At 48.5% G+C, this 17,252-nt stretch overlaps 1 protein-coding gene across 1 annotated transcript in view; it reads left to right on the top strand.

The window, feature by feature from the left end:
- The window catches only part of SLC25A48 (solute carrier family 25 member 48), a 42,763-nt gene that overhangs the window by 10,960 nt on the left and 14,551 nt on the right, over nucleotides 1-17,252 (top strand). Inside the window, exon 4 of the mRNA XM_088475036.1 lies at nucleotides 9,744-9,996. Coding sequence (XP_088331162.1) covers nucleotides 9,744-9,996 — 253 coding nt within the window. The remainder of the gene's footprint in view (nucleotides 1-9,743; nucleotides 9,997-17,252) is intronic.

The raw sequence follows: 17,252 nt of genomic DNA, 5'->3' as shown, positions 1-17,252 counted from the left end.
TTGTAAACGGGGGAGTGGATGTGCGAACGCAGGCATGTCTGGCCGCCAAAACGGCATTTAAAGGGCGTGCATAATTAGCAAAGTAGTGTCATTGTACACGTCACCTGCATGTATTTCAGCCAGCGCTGATCGCTGTGCTTGCGGCAGGCTAAGGCAACTCTAAGGGCTGCGAGGTCTCGATTAATCCTTAATTTCCCGGAGATGACGTGTTTTGCAAGAGGCAAGGGGGCGTCTTCAGACATTTGCGAGTGCACTTTGCCGTAGCTCGCTAAAACATAATGGGCGTCTTTACGCGATGCAGTGCGAGCGCTACATTTAAATATCCGGCCCTTTTTGCCAGCGAGCGATCGCATCTTGCGAGCGGGTCTGAATGAGCTCCTTAGTACAATGCCCCAAGTGGTCTGATCGTCTTTATGATAAATCGAAAGCTGCAAATCCACTACACGACTATTGAACGATAACGACAATGACCAGCGGAGCGCGCAACGCTGGTTATTGCCGGCATATTCACTGCACGATTAATGAACATTTGAACAATAACGATGTCGTTATCGTTCATTTATATCGTGTAGTGGATATGCGCCTTAAGAATAGATTGCTTTTCTAAGCATTTGCTTCAGGTGGATTCTGGAGGTAGTTATTTGTCTTATCTGGCTGAGGGTGATCCTTCTTGCCAATTCCTTTTTACAGTATTACCAATCACTAGATGCCACTAGGGTGACTTACTCGCATTTCCGTCTAATTGGCTACCTTACTGAAATGGACCTCTCGACTCCACAAAACTCAGTTGACTATCTTGACAGCCCCCTGTACACTGGAAGAGCTTTACATAGCTGTAGCTTCTTTCCCTAATTCTAAAGCCCCATGGGTGGCTGGGATCCCCATAGAGATTTACAAGAAGTTTAAAGACTTCTGCTCCACCCCTCCTGGACACTGTTAATGCCCTCTCCACTGCTGGGTCCCTTCCTCCCTCTGTGTCTGAAGCTTTAATTGTTGTCCTCCTTACACTTAAACCTGACAATGATCCTCTTTTGCCAGAGTCATATAGGCCTATATTTTATTATCTACCGATATTAAGATCCTGGCTAAAATCATAGACAATAGAATGAATACTGTCATTGGGCAAACAGTGCACCCAGTAAAACAGGATTTTTTACCTGGTAAATCTACCACTCAAATTCTCTGCAGACTGATTTACCACTTACAGATGTCCCACGAAGGGGGATGTGGTGATGTCCTTACACGTGGCTAGGGCCTTCGACTCGGTGGAGTGGGTAAATCTTTGGGAGGTACTACATAAGTTTGGTTTGGACCTAAGGGTCTCATTCAGACCCGCTCGTGAGCGCTGAGCGCTCGCAAGCGGGTCGATGTTTCCCAAATGCGCATGCGCACGACGGAGGCGCCTCCGTCGTGCGCATGCGCGAGACCCGAATAACGATGGGGTAGCCGTCGTTATGGGTCTTGCACCAAAGGAGGCGTGCTGTCGATGGTGATTGACATCACGCCCCCTTTGGTGGGCGTGCCGGGGGCGTGGCTGCCCAGACGGAGGCGTTCCCCATCTGGGGCCGGCCCCACTGACATCACTAGTGATGTCAGTGGGAGTGATTTTGGCTCTGATAGAGCCAAAATCACTCCATGGCTTGCGGCAGACGCAAGGGTCTCGTCGCAAGCCCGATGGTCACGATGGACTTGACCATCGCGACCATCATCATGGACGCTCGCATAAGCTGTGGGTGGTAACCCACAGCTATGCGAGCCTCCACGAGGCCGCCTCGCAAAAAAAAAAAAACACACCCTGATTCAGAGCGGGCGCTCGTTCAGAGCATCCGGCTCTGAATCAGGCCCTAATTTCATTCAGTGGGTGAGGTTACTCTGCTCCTGCTGCAGGCATTTATGTTGATTACACTACAACTCCGTTTGCTTTGGGTAGGGGGACAAGACCATGCTGCACACTCTCTCCTGCACTATTTGTGTTAGCCATTGAACCTTTGGTGTGTCTGCTTTATGTTGATCCTTGCATTCACGGCTTGTGGTCAGGTCCCGACTGTCTAATCCCGGCAAGGGGTTAAATGACAGGCGCCGAAATCCCTACTCCTGTCATTTTACCTACGCCGGGAGCCCGACACCTGGCTTACCGATCGAAGGTAAGCCGGACGCGGACAGCCGCATGGGGGGTTAGGTGTAGGATTCCTGGGGGGGACTTAGGGTTAGGCACCCCCCCCCCCCCCGGGAGTTTAGGGTTAGGCTAGGGGATGGGAGGGTTAGGGTTTGGCACCCCCCGGGGGATTTAGGCTTAGGTGGTGGGGCAGGGGGGGTTAGGTTTAGGCACTTGGGAAAGAGGTTAGGGTTAGACACCCCTAAGGGAGGGTTAGGGGGTAGAATAGAGTAGGAATTACTTACCTTGGGACGGTCGGGATTTTCACTGCTGCTGGGTTGTCGCTGTCGGAATTTGAACGACCGGCCATGCGGCCGGCGGTCAATCATACTGTATCCGGTTCTGCTGTAGACACAATAGCCTTATATGCTGATGATATGCTCCTATTCCTGGCTGATGCAGATGGTTCATTAGATAGACTCCGCCAGGCTGTTGAGAGTTTTGGGATCTATCCAAGACTTAGGGGTAAATTTACTAAAGTGAGAGTTTTTTAGAATTGGAGATGTTGCCCATAGCAACCAATCAGATTCTAACTATTATATTCTAGAAGGTGCTAGTTAAATGTTAAGTAGAATCTGATTGGTTGCTATGGGCAACATCTCCACTTCTAAAAACTCGCACCTTAGTAAATATACCCCTTAGGATCAGTTGGTCTAATGTGCATATATGCCCTATTCATCATGGTTCTATCTCGTATCACTCGTTCCTTTCCTGCCGTCTAAAGTGGACCATGAGAGATCATTATTTTTATAGCAACCAATCAGATTCTACTTATCATTTATCTAGCACCTTCTAGAAGATAATAGCTAGAATCTGATTAGTTCCTGTGGGCAACAACTCCACTTCTAAAAACACGCACTTTAGTAAATATATCCCCTAAGTATCTTTATTACAACACTTCACAGTTTATATTCCCAGCACAGTTTTCTCTGTCGTTAATTGAATTATTTCTTCCTTTATATTTTTTTATAAAAAAGCTAAATAAAAATAATTAAGCTCAACACATTATGTCGAACTAAATGTTCGGGAGGTTTGGCCCTTCCCCAATTTAAAGTTGTATTATGTAGCCTCCTAACTAACCCATTGGCAGGAGTGGTTGCGGGATTGTTGGGAGAGTGCACTGGAGGGGTACCTTGCTGAGCAGACAGGGATCTCCTCTAACTCCTTTACAGGTTTTGCTGACAATGTCTACATAGTTCAATGCCGCTCCACTGATCCGACAAGCCTCGCTCTTATAGCGTTTCGCACACACTATTCTTAGAGGTATCGGAGTTGACCCTGATATTCCGTTGTGGTTCAATGGGACCTTCTATGAGCTGGGCAAGATGAGAACTGATAACTTTTGGATTAGACATGGTGTTATTACCATTGGACAGGTTTACCATGCTGGCCATCTCAAATCGTTCCAACAGCTACGTGAAGTTTTTGGACCCTCTCACACTGCCTTTTATCTTTTTCTTCAACTCCTGTGTTTTTTAAGGCAGTGTTGAATTCAACAACACTGCCTGAGGAAGCCGGCAGGTGCTGTGAAACAAGTAGCAATTTTAAGTCAGAATTTTTCATTATGCTTTATTTTTTAAATCTTATTTTTAACTTGTGATACTGTTTTTCAATTATTTTTATATTTAATTATTCCTCTAACCTTTGTTGTCTACAAAAGTGAAAACGATTTTGTGATTTTTAAATTTCGTTTATCCGTGGCAATAGTGAGTTATATTATGATGCCATTTATCTGATTAATAAATCATTTGTTTATTGATTATCTATTTTTTGTTGGGTCATGATCCCATATTTGCCAATTGCAGCCCATATTTCATGTTTTGGTCAAAGGATGTTTGACCACTTAGGTCTTAAATTCTGACACAGTGTTCGCAAATACGCGCTATAGCGCGTATTTTACCCGCTATCGGGCACCGGGGACTTACTTTTCTAAAGTATCCGGGTCCCCGGGGACGCGCTATGCTGTGGCCAATCCCTGACAGCTGGCTGCAGCATAGCGCGTCCCCCTGCAGTAACAGACACAACGCTGTCTGTTAGAGCAGCCAATGAGAGTCAGATAGACTCTCATTGGCTGCTGCTGTGTAAAGCCAAGCTGGGATCAAGTGTCTGATCCCAGCATCGGCACAGCGTCCGTGCCCGGCGCTGGGACAGTGTTTGTTCCCAGCGCCGGGTAAGCTATTGCGGCGGGTCCCTGGTGAAGGGACCTCCTGGTCCCTTCCACCAGCGTCGGCGGGAGTAGCCTGGCTCCGGGCGCAAGCTAAGCGGAGCTCGCTGCCTGGAAGCCAAGTAGCGGTGGTCGGCAGTGGTTGTTTGGCACTGGCCGCGAGCCAAACACGGCTCGCGGTCCAGCAGCCAATAGGAGGCAGACGCGGCGAGCCAATTGCGGCTCGCTGCGTCATAGCCCCGCCCACTCGTGGCATCTTGAATTAGACGCGGCTGAGCGGGAAACTTCAGTACCGATGGCGGAGGGGAGGAGAGAAGACCTCCCGAAGAGCAGCGCAGCAACAGTTCCGGCGGCCGCGCAAGAGGCCAGAAGACGGCGTGATCAAGAGGGAAGAAAGGAAGAGGTGGCGCCGCTGACCAGGACGGGCCAACGGCAGAAGTATAAAGCTGAGGACCGAAGAGGACTGCGGGGGTGGGAAGAAAAAGAGCTATCGAGGATCCCCCCGCAGCCTCTTCCACCATGCGGGTAGGCGGCCTTGGGCCACCACTATTTACCCCTCCCTAGACCACCAGGGTTGTCGGGCACTAGGCCCGTGGCATAAATTCAGGCAATAGGCCTGTTGGTATATAGGTGGGCACAAGGCCCAGGCTACATAGGGGGCATTAGGCCCAAATTAAGGTATTTGCCCCACAAATAGGTAAGTGACCTGGGCATTAGGCCCAGGTCACTGAGGGGCAATGCATAGGGGGTCAACTACTGGGGGCCCTGCAGAGGGGGGATGACTACTGAGGGCCCTGCAGAGGGGGGATGACTACTGGGGGCCCTGCAGAGGGGGGATGACTACTGGGGGCCCTGCAGAGGGGGGATGACTACTGAGGGCCCTGCAGAGGGTGGATGACTACTGAGGGCCCTGCAGAGGGGGGATGACTACTGAGGGCCCTGCAGAGGGGGGATGACTACTGGGGGCACTGCAGAGGGGGATGACTACTGGGGGCACTGCAGAGGGGGATGACTACTGGGGGCACTGCAGAGGGGGATGACTACTGGGGGCACTGCAGAGGGGGATGACTACTGGGGGCACTGCAGAGGGGGTGATGACTACTAGGGGTAATGCATAGGGGGATTACTACTGGGGACAATGCATAGGTGGACTACTGCTAATGGCAATGCATAGGGGGTCATCTACTGGGGGCAATGCATAGGGGGACTAAAGGGCATTAATGTGCAGCATAATGTGTAAAGGCTGGGGATGGCTGTGTGGCATCATTTGTAAGGGGCATTACTGCGTGGCATTAATGTGCGGCCTAATGTTTAAAGATCGGGCATGGCTGTGTGGCAAAATGTGTAAAGACTGGGCATTACTGCATGGCATAATGTGTACAGGGCATTAATGTGCGGCATAATGTGTAAAGGCCGGGCATGGCTGTGTGGCATCATTTGTAAGAGGTTAGGGGAGGTCTGAGAGATGGGCTTCCAGGGGTATACATCCAGCTCCTGTGTATCAGGTAGTTGCCTGAACAACCATTGTCGCTTCTAGTGTTACTAGTGGTCTCTCGTTCCAGGTTCCCTTGCTTTCAGTGATCTATCCCTGTGTGCAGCTATATCGTCCATCTCACCAGTGCTTTACCACCTCAGCCTGTGTGCAGCTATATCATCCATCTCATCAGTGCTTTACCACCTCAGCCTGTGTGCAGCTATATCATCCATCTCATCAGTGCTTTACCACCTCAGCCTGTGTGCAGCTATATCGTCCATCTCATCAGTGCTTTACCACCTCAGCCTGTGAGCAGCTATATCATTCATCTCATCAGTGCTTTACCACCTCAGCCTGTGTGCAGCTATATCGTCCATCTCATCAGTGCTTTACCACCTCAGCCTGTGTGCAGCTATATCATTCATCTCATCAGTGCTTTACCATCTCAGCCTGTGTGCAGCTATATCGTCCATCTCATCAGTGCTTTACCACCTCAGCCTGTGTGCAGCTATACCATTCATCTCATCAGTGCTTTACCACCTCAGCCTGTGTGCAGCTATATCGTCCATCTCATCAGTGCTTTACATCTCAGCCTGTGTGCAGCTATACCATTCATCTCATCAGTGCTTTACCACCTCAGCCTGTGTACAGCTATATCATTCATCTCACCAGTGCTTTACCACCTCAGCCTGTGTGCAGCTATATCATTCATCTCATCAGTGCTTTACCACCTCAGCCTGTGTGTAGCTATATCATTCATCTCATCAGTGCTTTACCATCTCAGCCTGTGTGCAGCTATATCGTCCATCTCATCAGTGCTTTACCACCTCAGCCTGTGTGCAGCTATATCATTCATCTCATCAGTGCTTTACCACCTCAGCCTGTGTGCAGCTATACCATTCATCTCATCAGTGCTTTACCACCTCAGCCTGTGTGCAGCTATATCGTCCATCTCATCAGTGCTTTACATCTCAGCCTGTGTGCAGCTATACCATTCATCTCATCAGTGCTTTACCACCTCAGCCTGTGTACAGCTATATCATTCATCTCACCAGTGCTTTACCACCTCAGTCTGTGTGCAGCTATATCATTCATCTCATTAGTGCTTTACCACCTCAGCCTGTGAGCAGCTATATCATTCATCTCATCAGTGCTTTACCATTTCAGCCTGTGTACAGCTATATCATTCATCTCATCAGAGCTTTACCATCTCAGCCTGTGTGCAGCTATATCATTCATCTCATCAGTGCTTTACCACCTCAGCCTGTGAGCAGCTATACCATTCATCTCATCAGTGCTTTACCATCTCAGCCTGTGAGCAGCTATATCATTCATCTCATCAGTGCTTTACCACCTCAGCCTGTGTGCAGCTATATCGTCCATCTCATCAGTGCTTTACCACCTCAGCCTGTGTGCAGCTATATCGTCCATCTCATCAGTGCTTTACCATCTCAGCCTGTGTGCAGCTATATCATTCATCTCATCAGTGCTTTACCACCTCAGCCTGTGTGCAGCTATACCATTCATCTCATCAGTGCTTTACCACCTCAGCCTGTGTGCAGCTATATCATTCATCTCATCAGTGCTTTACCATCTCAGCCTGTGTGCAGCTATATCGTTCATCTCATCAGTGCTTTACCTCCTCAGCCTGTGTGCAGCTATATCATTCATCTCATCAGTGCTTTACCATATCAGCCTGTGTACAGCTATATCATGCATCTCATCAGTGTGTTACCACCACAGCCTGTGTACAGCTATACCATTCATCTCATCAGTGCGTTACCACCACAGCCTGTGTACAGCTATATCATGCATCTCATCAGTGCTTTACTACCTCAGCCTGTGTGCAGCTATATCATTCATCTCATCAGTGCTTTACTACCTCAGCCTGTGTGCAGCTATATCATTCATCTCATCAGTGCTTTACCACCTCAGCCTGTGTGCAGCTATATCGTCCATCTCACCAGTGCTTTACCACCTCAGCCTGTGTGCAGTATAATATCCATTCCACCAGTGCGTTACCATCACAGCCTGAGTGTAGTTATACGTACCCACCTCTCCAGTGTTATCATCTCTGGATGGCCCCAGCACCACTACCCACCTCGTTACTGGACTCTGTGGTCCCTACCTATGTGCTACAGTATTGCACCATGGTGTACTCCTTCTGACCGGCAACCCAGTAGAGTGTGTCCGCAGTGCACACTTCCTTGTACTTCAAGTACGGTATCCCGAACTAGGGGTACCACCCCTGTCCTTACGTGCCTCTTACTGGCACCGACCCTTTGGGCCACGAGTGTTCGTCTCTCCTTTTTCCCGCAGGATTTGGTCACCTAGTCAAAGGACCGCGACCTGCTTACGAGGTGCAGCTCAAGCCCATATCCCGATTGGTGGGGTCACCATCTCGTGGGTTAGATTCCGCACCTTTGACTAGGTCTCGTCAACGACCAAGACCCGTGGATGCGGAGGTCGTACATTCAGGCCACTCCCCTCCGTTTCCTCCCGCAGCCTCAGGCCTCAGCTTTCAGAAACCCGCCTCCCAGCGTGACAGCGTCAAAATCCCGACGCCTGTCATTAGACCTACGCCGAGAGCCCGACACCCGGCTTACCAATCGAAAGTAAGCCGGGCGCTGGGCGCGGACAGCTGCGCAGGGGAGGGTTAGGTTAGGGGCTCCCGGGGGGGACTTAGGGTTAGGCACCCTCCGGGGAGGTAGGGTTAGGCTAGGGGTATGGAGGTTAGGGTTAAGCACCCCTAGGGGGAGGTTAGGGTTAGGCACCCCCCCGAGATACTTAGGGTTAGGCTGTGGGGAAGGGGGGGTTAGGTTTAGGCGCTTAGAGGGGGGTTAGGGTTAGGCACTTGGGGGGGAGGTTAGGGTTAGGCACCCCTAAGGGAGGGTTAGGGGGTAAAAAAAGGTTAGCAATACTTACCTTTTATAGCTTCAGGATTTTCACCCCTGCCGGGCTTCCACTATCGGGTGGCGGTAAATCATACCGATTATGATTGGGCACCCTCTGGCGCTGCCCCTACATTCATTTTTACAAATAGTGGTTGGTTTATTAAGTAAGTTGGGGGGGGTTATATTCTTTTAGCCTAACCCTGCCCACCATGGCATGGGTGATATGTTTATACATAATAGTGACTCAATGTCAATCTATTTCTCATCCCATGCCATGCATTGAATTATTCATATTTAATATAATTTTGTATAATATACTAAAACAAACGCTACTTCTTTGACGATCATGTCTTGTTTGCTGTTTATTGTATTAGTGGTTACTTTGCCTTAAAATGACAACAAAAATTACTTAACACAAAACATTATAGAAATAAATAATAAAAAAATAATTATATATAAATATATATATATATATACATATATATATATATATATATATATATATATACACACACACATATTTATTTATACCACAACCCTGGGCCAGCTTGGCCGGGCCACTCACCTACCTTACCTACTAATGTAAATGTAACCAATCATTTGTGCCCTATTTGGACACATTTTTATTCTGTTATGAAACAGGACCATTACCACCTATTTTTAAGTTTTGTCTTCAAACCTCTGTTCTATACTTAAGGGGCCTATCCATTAACAGATAAATTTGAACGATGAACGATTTATCCCCAGGAATTTTCAAAAGATAAATCTTTTATCTTTTAGAAGGATCTGCTAATGGATAGGCCCCTAACTTAATTAGTTCATATCTTAGCCGAAGGATCCTATGTTAGAAGTGGATCCTATGTTAGAAGAACACACTGGCCAGTGAACTGATCTTTGTCAAATATCTATTTTCATAAAATAAATTGATATTGATCCTAGTATTGTTAGGATTAATGTTGGTATGGCTTTATTCTCAGATGAGTAACGCTTGTTATAGACTTTTGCCTGTTTTATGTTTCCGACAAATATACTGGTATTTTTTATTTTCACTGACAGGTTGCCGGATTCTTTAAAGGAATGTCTTTCCCTTTGGCCAGTATTGCAATTTACAACTCAGTGGTTTTTGGTGTCTTCAGTAATGTCCAAAGATTTATTAGAAAGTATCGAAATACAAGCCATATGAAGTCTCCTGACCTCATAGACCTGACTCTGGCCAGCATGTTAGCAGGATGTGTTTCTGTAGGAATCGGTGGGCCTGTTGACCTGGTAAAGATAAAACTACAGATGCAAACCTTATCTGCTACTTCAGGTAGGAAATGCATTTATCCATTTATATTGCTAATTACATCTATTTGTCTTATAACATTGCAACGTAAAATAAAAATGCTGGCCAAATATAAGGCCTTGTGCAGGGGGAGCTGTTGCTATAAGGCTCAGTGTGGTGGAATCGGGAGCGGGGGGGGGGGGGGGATCAGCAGATAAAGTATGCTGTGACTTGTAGTTTCACAACAGCTGGAGGGCCACAGGTTGGCCAGGCCCGCCATAGGCACTTCTGGCAGCCACGGCCTCCCTCTCTACCCCAGTGCCTCATCTTCTCTCTGGGGCCTGAGCTCCCAGCAGGCTCTGCCTCCTCACTAGGGATGAACATCGGAAGCCCTACATCGAATAATTACCGGGCTTCCAACATCAAATCATATGATGCAATGGCAGCTAACCATCGCATGACAAGAATTCAATACTCTATAACCATCGTGATGGTTATAATAGTGGCTGAACAGGGGATGGGTCTCTCAGCACCCCCTGCTGGGCTGCCCCAGGCCCTCCCAAAACAGAGAATAGATGCAGTGCGCATGCGCCCAGGCATCTATTCTCCTGCTGCACAGCAGTGTGCTCCCCCTTCACGGCCAGCCATCGGAAGGGCATCGGAAAGTTGCATCTGATGGCTGGCAACCATTGAATTTCTGGTATTTGATAGAAAAAGTACTTCCATCTAATCGGAAACATCGATGGTTGCTAACCATTGGCTTACAATGTCCATCCCTACTCCTCACTCACTGACAGTCTGGCACGGCATGCAGGCACAGTTGAGCTTATCAGTGAGCTCAGCACTGTCAGAGAGTAGGCTTCTCCTTGAGGGGGAGATGTACTAAGCCTTGGAAAGTGGTGAAGTGGAGAGTGATAAAGTACCAAAAGAAGGAAAGTAACAATGTGCTTTGGGGTTCGCTTACATTTGGATGTAAGTCAGTTTTATCAGAAACATCATCTTTCATGGACTTTTGTCCAGGATTGATGATGTTTGTCCATGAAAGATGACGTTTTGCCTCTTTCGGAGACCCAATTTTTGGCGGGAAAAATCTGAACTTGGCGGGAATATCCGAACTAGTCTGAGCCCGCACATCCCCAATTAAAAAACAGGTGCTGCTTCACAATCTCCCCAAAATGCTTTTTGAAAAGTAGGCAAGTATGACTTTGTGTGTCTCTAGACGCACCATATAAACTTACCCCTGCCCTATTTCAGGTGCAGTTTCTCCATCCTAGTATGGCCTCCTAGGTGATCGGTTCAGCACCTTTGTACACAAACGTTTTCCCCAACACATAGGATAGAACATCGGTATGCATCTTTTTAGCCACCCCCTGTTACCTCCCAGTCCTGGTGTGGCACTGCGATGATGCAGCATTGGGGGCGGAGCACGGGGTGTGACTGCACGATAGTGTCATCGTGGCCCCGCCCACTCTTCACAATGCAGAGATTAACGGCATTGTGAAGCAGGGGGCGGAGCCAAGATGACACGATTCAGCGTGATTCATGTCACCCCCTCCTACCCCTTTGCGGGGGTTTATATTGTTACCGTGGGGGGTCGGGTGGGTCGGCTTGCCTGCCTTTCCAGGGGGGGGCCGGGAGTGGCACCCGAATTTTGGGAGACTCCCGACCAAATCGGGAGGGTAGGCAAGTATAATCTGTACTGCAACTCTGCACATACCAAGTCAGGACGCATGCGCAGACAAAACACATGACTCCGCTTCGTCCAGTAGCGCTACTGCATCCAACTCCTACGTCAGCTAATCATTTTGCGTTGTGGCCATTTTCCTGGAGATTTGCACATGCATAGTAGAGAAGTCACCTGGAACATAGTTCAGGCGCCATGTTACCGGAGACCTGTGCATACACAGTCTGCACCACAGAGAAGAGCCTCCTCTCCCAAACCACCCCTGCTAGCAGGGTATCTGGAATGGCACCGTGTGGCCAATAGTGCAGCTTCAGGACACTCCGGGCAAGCACCCTGCAGTATGTAAAGCTGTCCAGAACGTCCAGGCAGCTCTCCACACATCCTCTGCTGCCAGCCCCGCCCTCTTTGCGTGACATCGTAGTTTGGGAGCGGGACCAGAACTCATACCGATTCCGTACAAACTATGCAATAATTGGGCTGATCAGCTGATTTTTTTGGCCGATCGCTCCAATAATCTCAACATGTATATGCCAGAACCGGGGCCGATTTATTGTTCCAAAAGCATTTGGATGAGCCACCATGACAGGAGCAATAAGTTACTGTATAGCAGTTTAATTTACATGGCCCTTTATGAAAGAACATAAAATACACCTATGCAATACATTGTATTGCAGAAATGCGATTTGTTTTTCTTCGTCTGTCTCACACGTACACTGGTGATCGCCCACATTGTACATTTGGGGACTGCTGCAGAAAAATCACTCTGCGCTTACTTTGGCATGACGATGGGTATGGTGGAGCTAATTCGTGGTGGAAAGAGTAAAACGTTATTTCAAAGACTATACAGTCATGATGTCGGCATTCTTAATGTCAACATCAAAATGTCAACAGTTATGATCAGCAGCGGTTCTTACCTCATACTTGCCTACCCTCCCGTAAGTCGCAGGAGGCTCCAGGTTTTTCGGACAACCCCCCGCACCCCCGGAAGGGTTGGCATTTCTCCCACATTCTGCCCACTTCCTGGTGAAGTGGGCAGAATGGGGAGGATATTACCGGGGATCGGCCGGTCCGTGCGTTAGTGGCGGGGCCTAATGACGCGATTCTATGAGAATATTACATGATGACATCTGTTAGATCAACATTAAGGTTAGGGTTAGGCATACCTGAAACCTGGATTGTCGACATTGTGACCGTGTCAATATTTAATCAGTGTCAACATGTCAACATTTTGAATATCAACATGGGCACTGTCAAGCTAATAATAACATAATGTGACTGTGAGTAGAAGACTCCAGACTTCCCTACTCTTCCGGAAGGGCCGAGAGGCTCTCGGATCTCGGGAGGCGATCCTAGCCAACAGGAATATTTTTCGTCTCCCAGTGCTGCCTGTGTTGGCCCAGCGCCGCCCATTTCCTGAATGAAGTGAGTGGTCCGGGCAGCCGAAGCCATGATTCGTGCTGAACCGCGTCATCGAAGCCCTTCACAATGCAGGTAACCTGTTCTGTATAGCAGTGGGCAGTGCCGCGATGATACGATTGTGCTGTCACCCCCCCCCGCAACGTGCACCTATGCTGCACCGCGTCTCCCGGAGGGTCCAGCCAGATACCATCGGCAGGTATTGAAGACACCCATTGAAGGAGGCAATGATTCTCACACTGTGCAATATGAACTGAATTGTCACCAATATTTATAAGCCAAGGACCTTGGCTAGTAGTGGACACTATCATCCACATTTATTTATAAAATAAAAATGGGCAAACTGAGGGCCTGATTCTGACCCGCTCGCGAGCGCTGTTCGCTCGCAAGCGGGTCGATGGTGCCGAAGTGCGCATGCGCACGACGGAGGGAGCTCCGTCGTGCACATGCGCGAGACCCGGTGAGCGACGAGGAAGTCGTCGCTCCGGGTCTCGCACCAAAGGGGGCGTGCTGTCGATGGTGAGTGACAGGACGCCCCCTTTGGTGGGCGTGCTGGGGGCGTGGCTCCCATGGGAATGCCTACCGTCTGGGTCCGGCCCCACTGACATCAGTAGTGATGTCAGTGGGAGTGATTTTGGCTCTGATAGAGCCAAAATCACTCCAGGGCTTGCGGTCACCGAGACCCTACCGCAGGGTCTCTTCGCAAGCCCGATGGTCGCGATGGTCTTGACCATCGCGACCATCATCATGGATGCTCGCTATAGCTGTGGGTAACCCACAGCTATGCGAGCGTCCATGAGGCCGCTCCATTTTTTAGGGAGGAGAGCCCTGATTCAGAGCGAGCGCTCTGGTCAGAGTGTTCGGCTCTGAATCAGGCCCTGAGCCATAGTAGGCTGAACTTTGTGACATTATTACTGCAATCACCATCCTCATCTATAGTCAGACCAGGCTAACCGACTATCTAGCTGCCTCTTCCGGTAGAAGCAGCCAGGTCGGCACAGCTGGGGGGGCATGTCACTCTTTTGTGGGTGTGGTGGGGGGGCGTGACTGCGCGATCGCGTCATAGCGGCCCCGTCCCCAGGTACACAATGCAGAGATTACCGGCATTGTGTTGGCTACGAAGACGTGATTCAGTGCGAATCACGTCATCAGCTGCCCCTGGACCTGCCAGTTATCAAAGGTAGGAGCGGATGCCGGCAGGGGTTGCGGCCGGGCGGCGCCGGCCCGGAGCACTTGCCCACTCTTCCGAGAGGGACACCCGATTTTCAGGAGGCTCCCGACCATTTCGGGAAAGTAGGCAAGTATGAGTCAGACCCACAGCTCTGTAAAAGTAGACCCAGATTGATTTTGAGTGGGCAGTTCCAGATACAGGGATTGTGCATACTCCTTGTTGTTTATGGGCCGGACAGCTCTACCAGTAGCTTTGATAGCAGCATTTAGTGCAATGTTCAGTGGAGTGTAGTAATCTATAGCAGCAACAGGCCTATCACTGGTGTTGGTAGAGTAGACTGACTGACAACTGAAGAATGCAGTGTTTATTGGAAGACAATACAGCAGCATCCATTATTTTACAATATCTAGAATTGTTGGTGTTGCACTTTATATGTTATTTTTGTCAAAAAAACAAAATTGGATTGACCTAACAGTACAGTAACTCTCCCTGTAAACATAATCTGCTCCAGCAGGGGGCACACTATTCTCACGCAAGTAGTACAGTATATTAAACAGTTGATATCAACAAGGTTATACCCCTTAAAGATATACAACATAATTATCTACTGAGATGAAACACACAACAACAGGCGCTGTCTGTTCCAGCAGGTAAGAGAAGGGATGATTGACAGGGATCATTAATATGACCCGCGCCCCAAACTGTGATAGGCTGCCAATCTACAACTTCCTCACCAAATATATAAAAGGGAAACCACTATGGGGTAGATGTACTAAGCTATGGAGAGAGATAAAGTGGAGATAAAGTACCAGCCTATCAGCTCCTAACTAATTTTACAGGCTGTTTTTAAAAATGACAGATTGGCGCTGATTGGTGAGGCAGGTGAGGCAGAGCCTTTCCTGTCATACTTCAGTATACTCCAAAGCTTTGACTATAAAATTATAAGAAAAATGTAAAGAAAATATTATAAATATCTTCTTTGTATTATTCTAATAATTTTTATAGTAAAAACTCTGGATTAAAAAGTGCATGGCAGGTGAGGCTCTGCCTCCCCTGTCTACCTTTTCCGCACATCCCTAAACAAATCACAACAAATTTCCGGCACTATATACTGCTGCACCTTTGTATAATGCCCACATGTACCCTTGGGTTCATATATGTATGTGTAAATCTGGCTCTGATACTGGCCAGTGCCTCCCCAGCCATTTACCTCTCCGCACGTCACTGGTTGGTACGTAGAGGTCTATTTACTAAGCCTCGGATGGAAATAAAGTGGACGGAGATAAAGTACCAGCCAACCAGCTCCTAACAGTCATCTTTCAAACACAGCCTTCCCTATCATACTCCCTCCCCTGTCATACTCCCTGTCATGCTCCAGAGCTTTGATATAAAATCTGTGTTTTTATACGTGTGCCTCCCCAGCCAATGGCCTCACCACATATGACATCACTGCTATATCTTAAAGGGCCCCAGCTAACAACCCTGTGGAGCTAACACCTAACCCGGCCCGGTATACTTATGTTCGGGATGCCGGCTGTCGGGATTCCGGCGGCAACAACTGAACTGGCGTCGGGATTCCGGCGCCGGAATCCCGACCTAGGATAGAACACCGGCGCCGGATTTTAACAGCCGGCATCCCAATCGTAGGTCTGATAACTACATCCCATTCGTACAGCCAATCACATTCATAAAGAGCCATCGCTCTTTCTCGAACCATAGCAAGATGAATGTCTGAGTCACACTCTCTCTCCCAACTACTGGAATTCCTGGAGCCTGCTCCATTATGGAGAACAAACTTTTTTTTTTAGCCTTAAAGTCGGCCTGCCAACCCCCTCGTAATAGTATCTGTGGCATTAAATATGGAATAATCTGTTATCAGACAGAAACAGAAAGATTTACTGAGTTGGGCTAGGTGCACATATTGCCATAATTTGGCCCATCAGCTGATTTTTGGCTGCTTGATCAAAGCGAGTACACAGCACCTGGGGCCGAATAATGTTCCAAAGTATTTGGATGGGATAACGGGATCTGACCTGCTGCACGTCATATCTCCAAAACGATGAGCACATTTTGTAGCATGTATGCGTTTCCCATCTATGCAGCGGAATCAGTATGGTTCCGGCAGTTCAAATCCCTGCAGCGGCAGCCCGACACAGGTTGAAATCCCGAACATCAGAAGGTAAGTATAAACTAACCTATTGTACCCCTAACCATAACCCTCCCTTAGGGGTGCCTAACCTCCCTCCCCCTAAGTTCCTAACCCTAATCCCCCCTTCCCCGAGACCTGAGACCCCCGGGGGGTGATTAACCCTAACCTCCCCCCGGGGGTGCCTAACCCCCCTTCCCCAAGCCTTACCCTAATCTCCGGGGGGGGGGTGCCTAACCCTAAGTCCCCCCCCGGGAGCCCTAAACCTACCCCCCCCCGCGATTGAAGGGATGCCGGGCGCCGGTCTCCCGGCATAGGTAAAATGACAGGCGTTGAAATTTTGACGCCTGTCATTTAACCCTTGCCGGGATTCAGCAGTCGGGAAACCGGCGGTCGGCATTGCGTCCACCGGCTTCCCGACTGTTCACCTATGCAGCATATCTGCCAATAGTTCATTCAGAAATGTTACCTTTGTGACGGTTTTAGGACAGATACCTATTGGGGCTGGAAAGAAGAATCACTGGCGTACACACTTGGAATCAAAGGTTCTCCAGATTTTTTAACTACTCGGAAACTCGTAAAGTTGGTCGGCTCGTATTCGAAAGCGTTAACACGTTCAGACGTGTACCTAACATTAGGGAGAGAAACCATTTTGGATCCAATGCAGCCACAAATACAATGCATTAAAAAATTAACTGTACAGTATATGTACATTGTATGCTGTAATAGTGCATTGTATGCTGTAATAGTGCATTGTATGCTGTAATAGTGCAGTGTATGCTGTAATAGTGCATTATATGCTGTAATAGTACATTGTATGCTGTAATAGTGCATTGTATGCTGTAATAGTACATTGTATGCTGTAATAGTGCATTGTATGCTGT

This window comes from Taudactylus pleione, unplaced genomic scaffold (genome assembly GCF_031769625.1).
Source record: "Taudactylus pleione unplaced genomic scaffold, aTauple2 ptg000161l, whole genome shotgun sequence".
In the NCBI taxonomy this organism is placed as follows: domain Eukaryota; kingdom Metazoa; phylum Chordata; class Amphibia; order Anura; family Myobatrachidae; genus Taudactylus; species Taudactylus pleione.
Note: the sequence above shows the minus strand (reverse complement) of the source record. Positions and strands in the feature narration are given on the sequence as shown.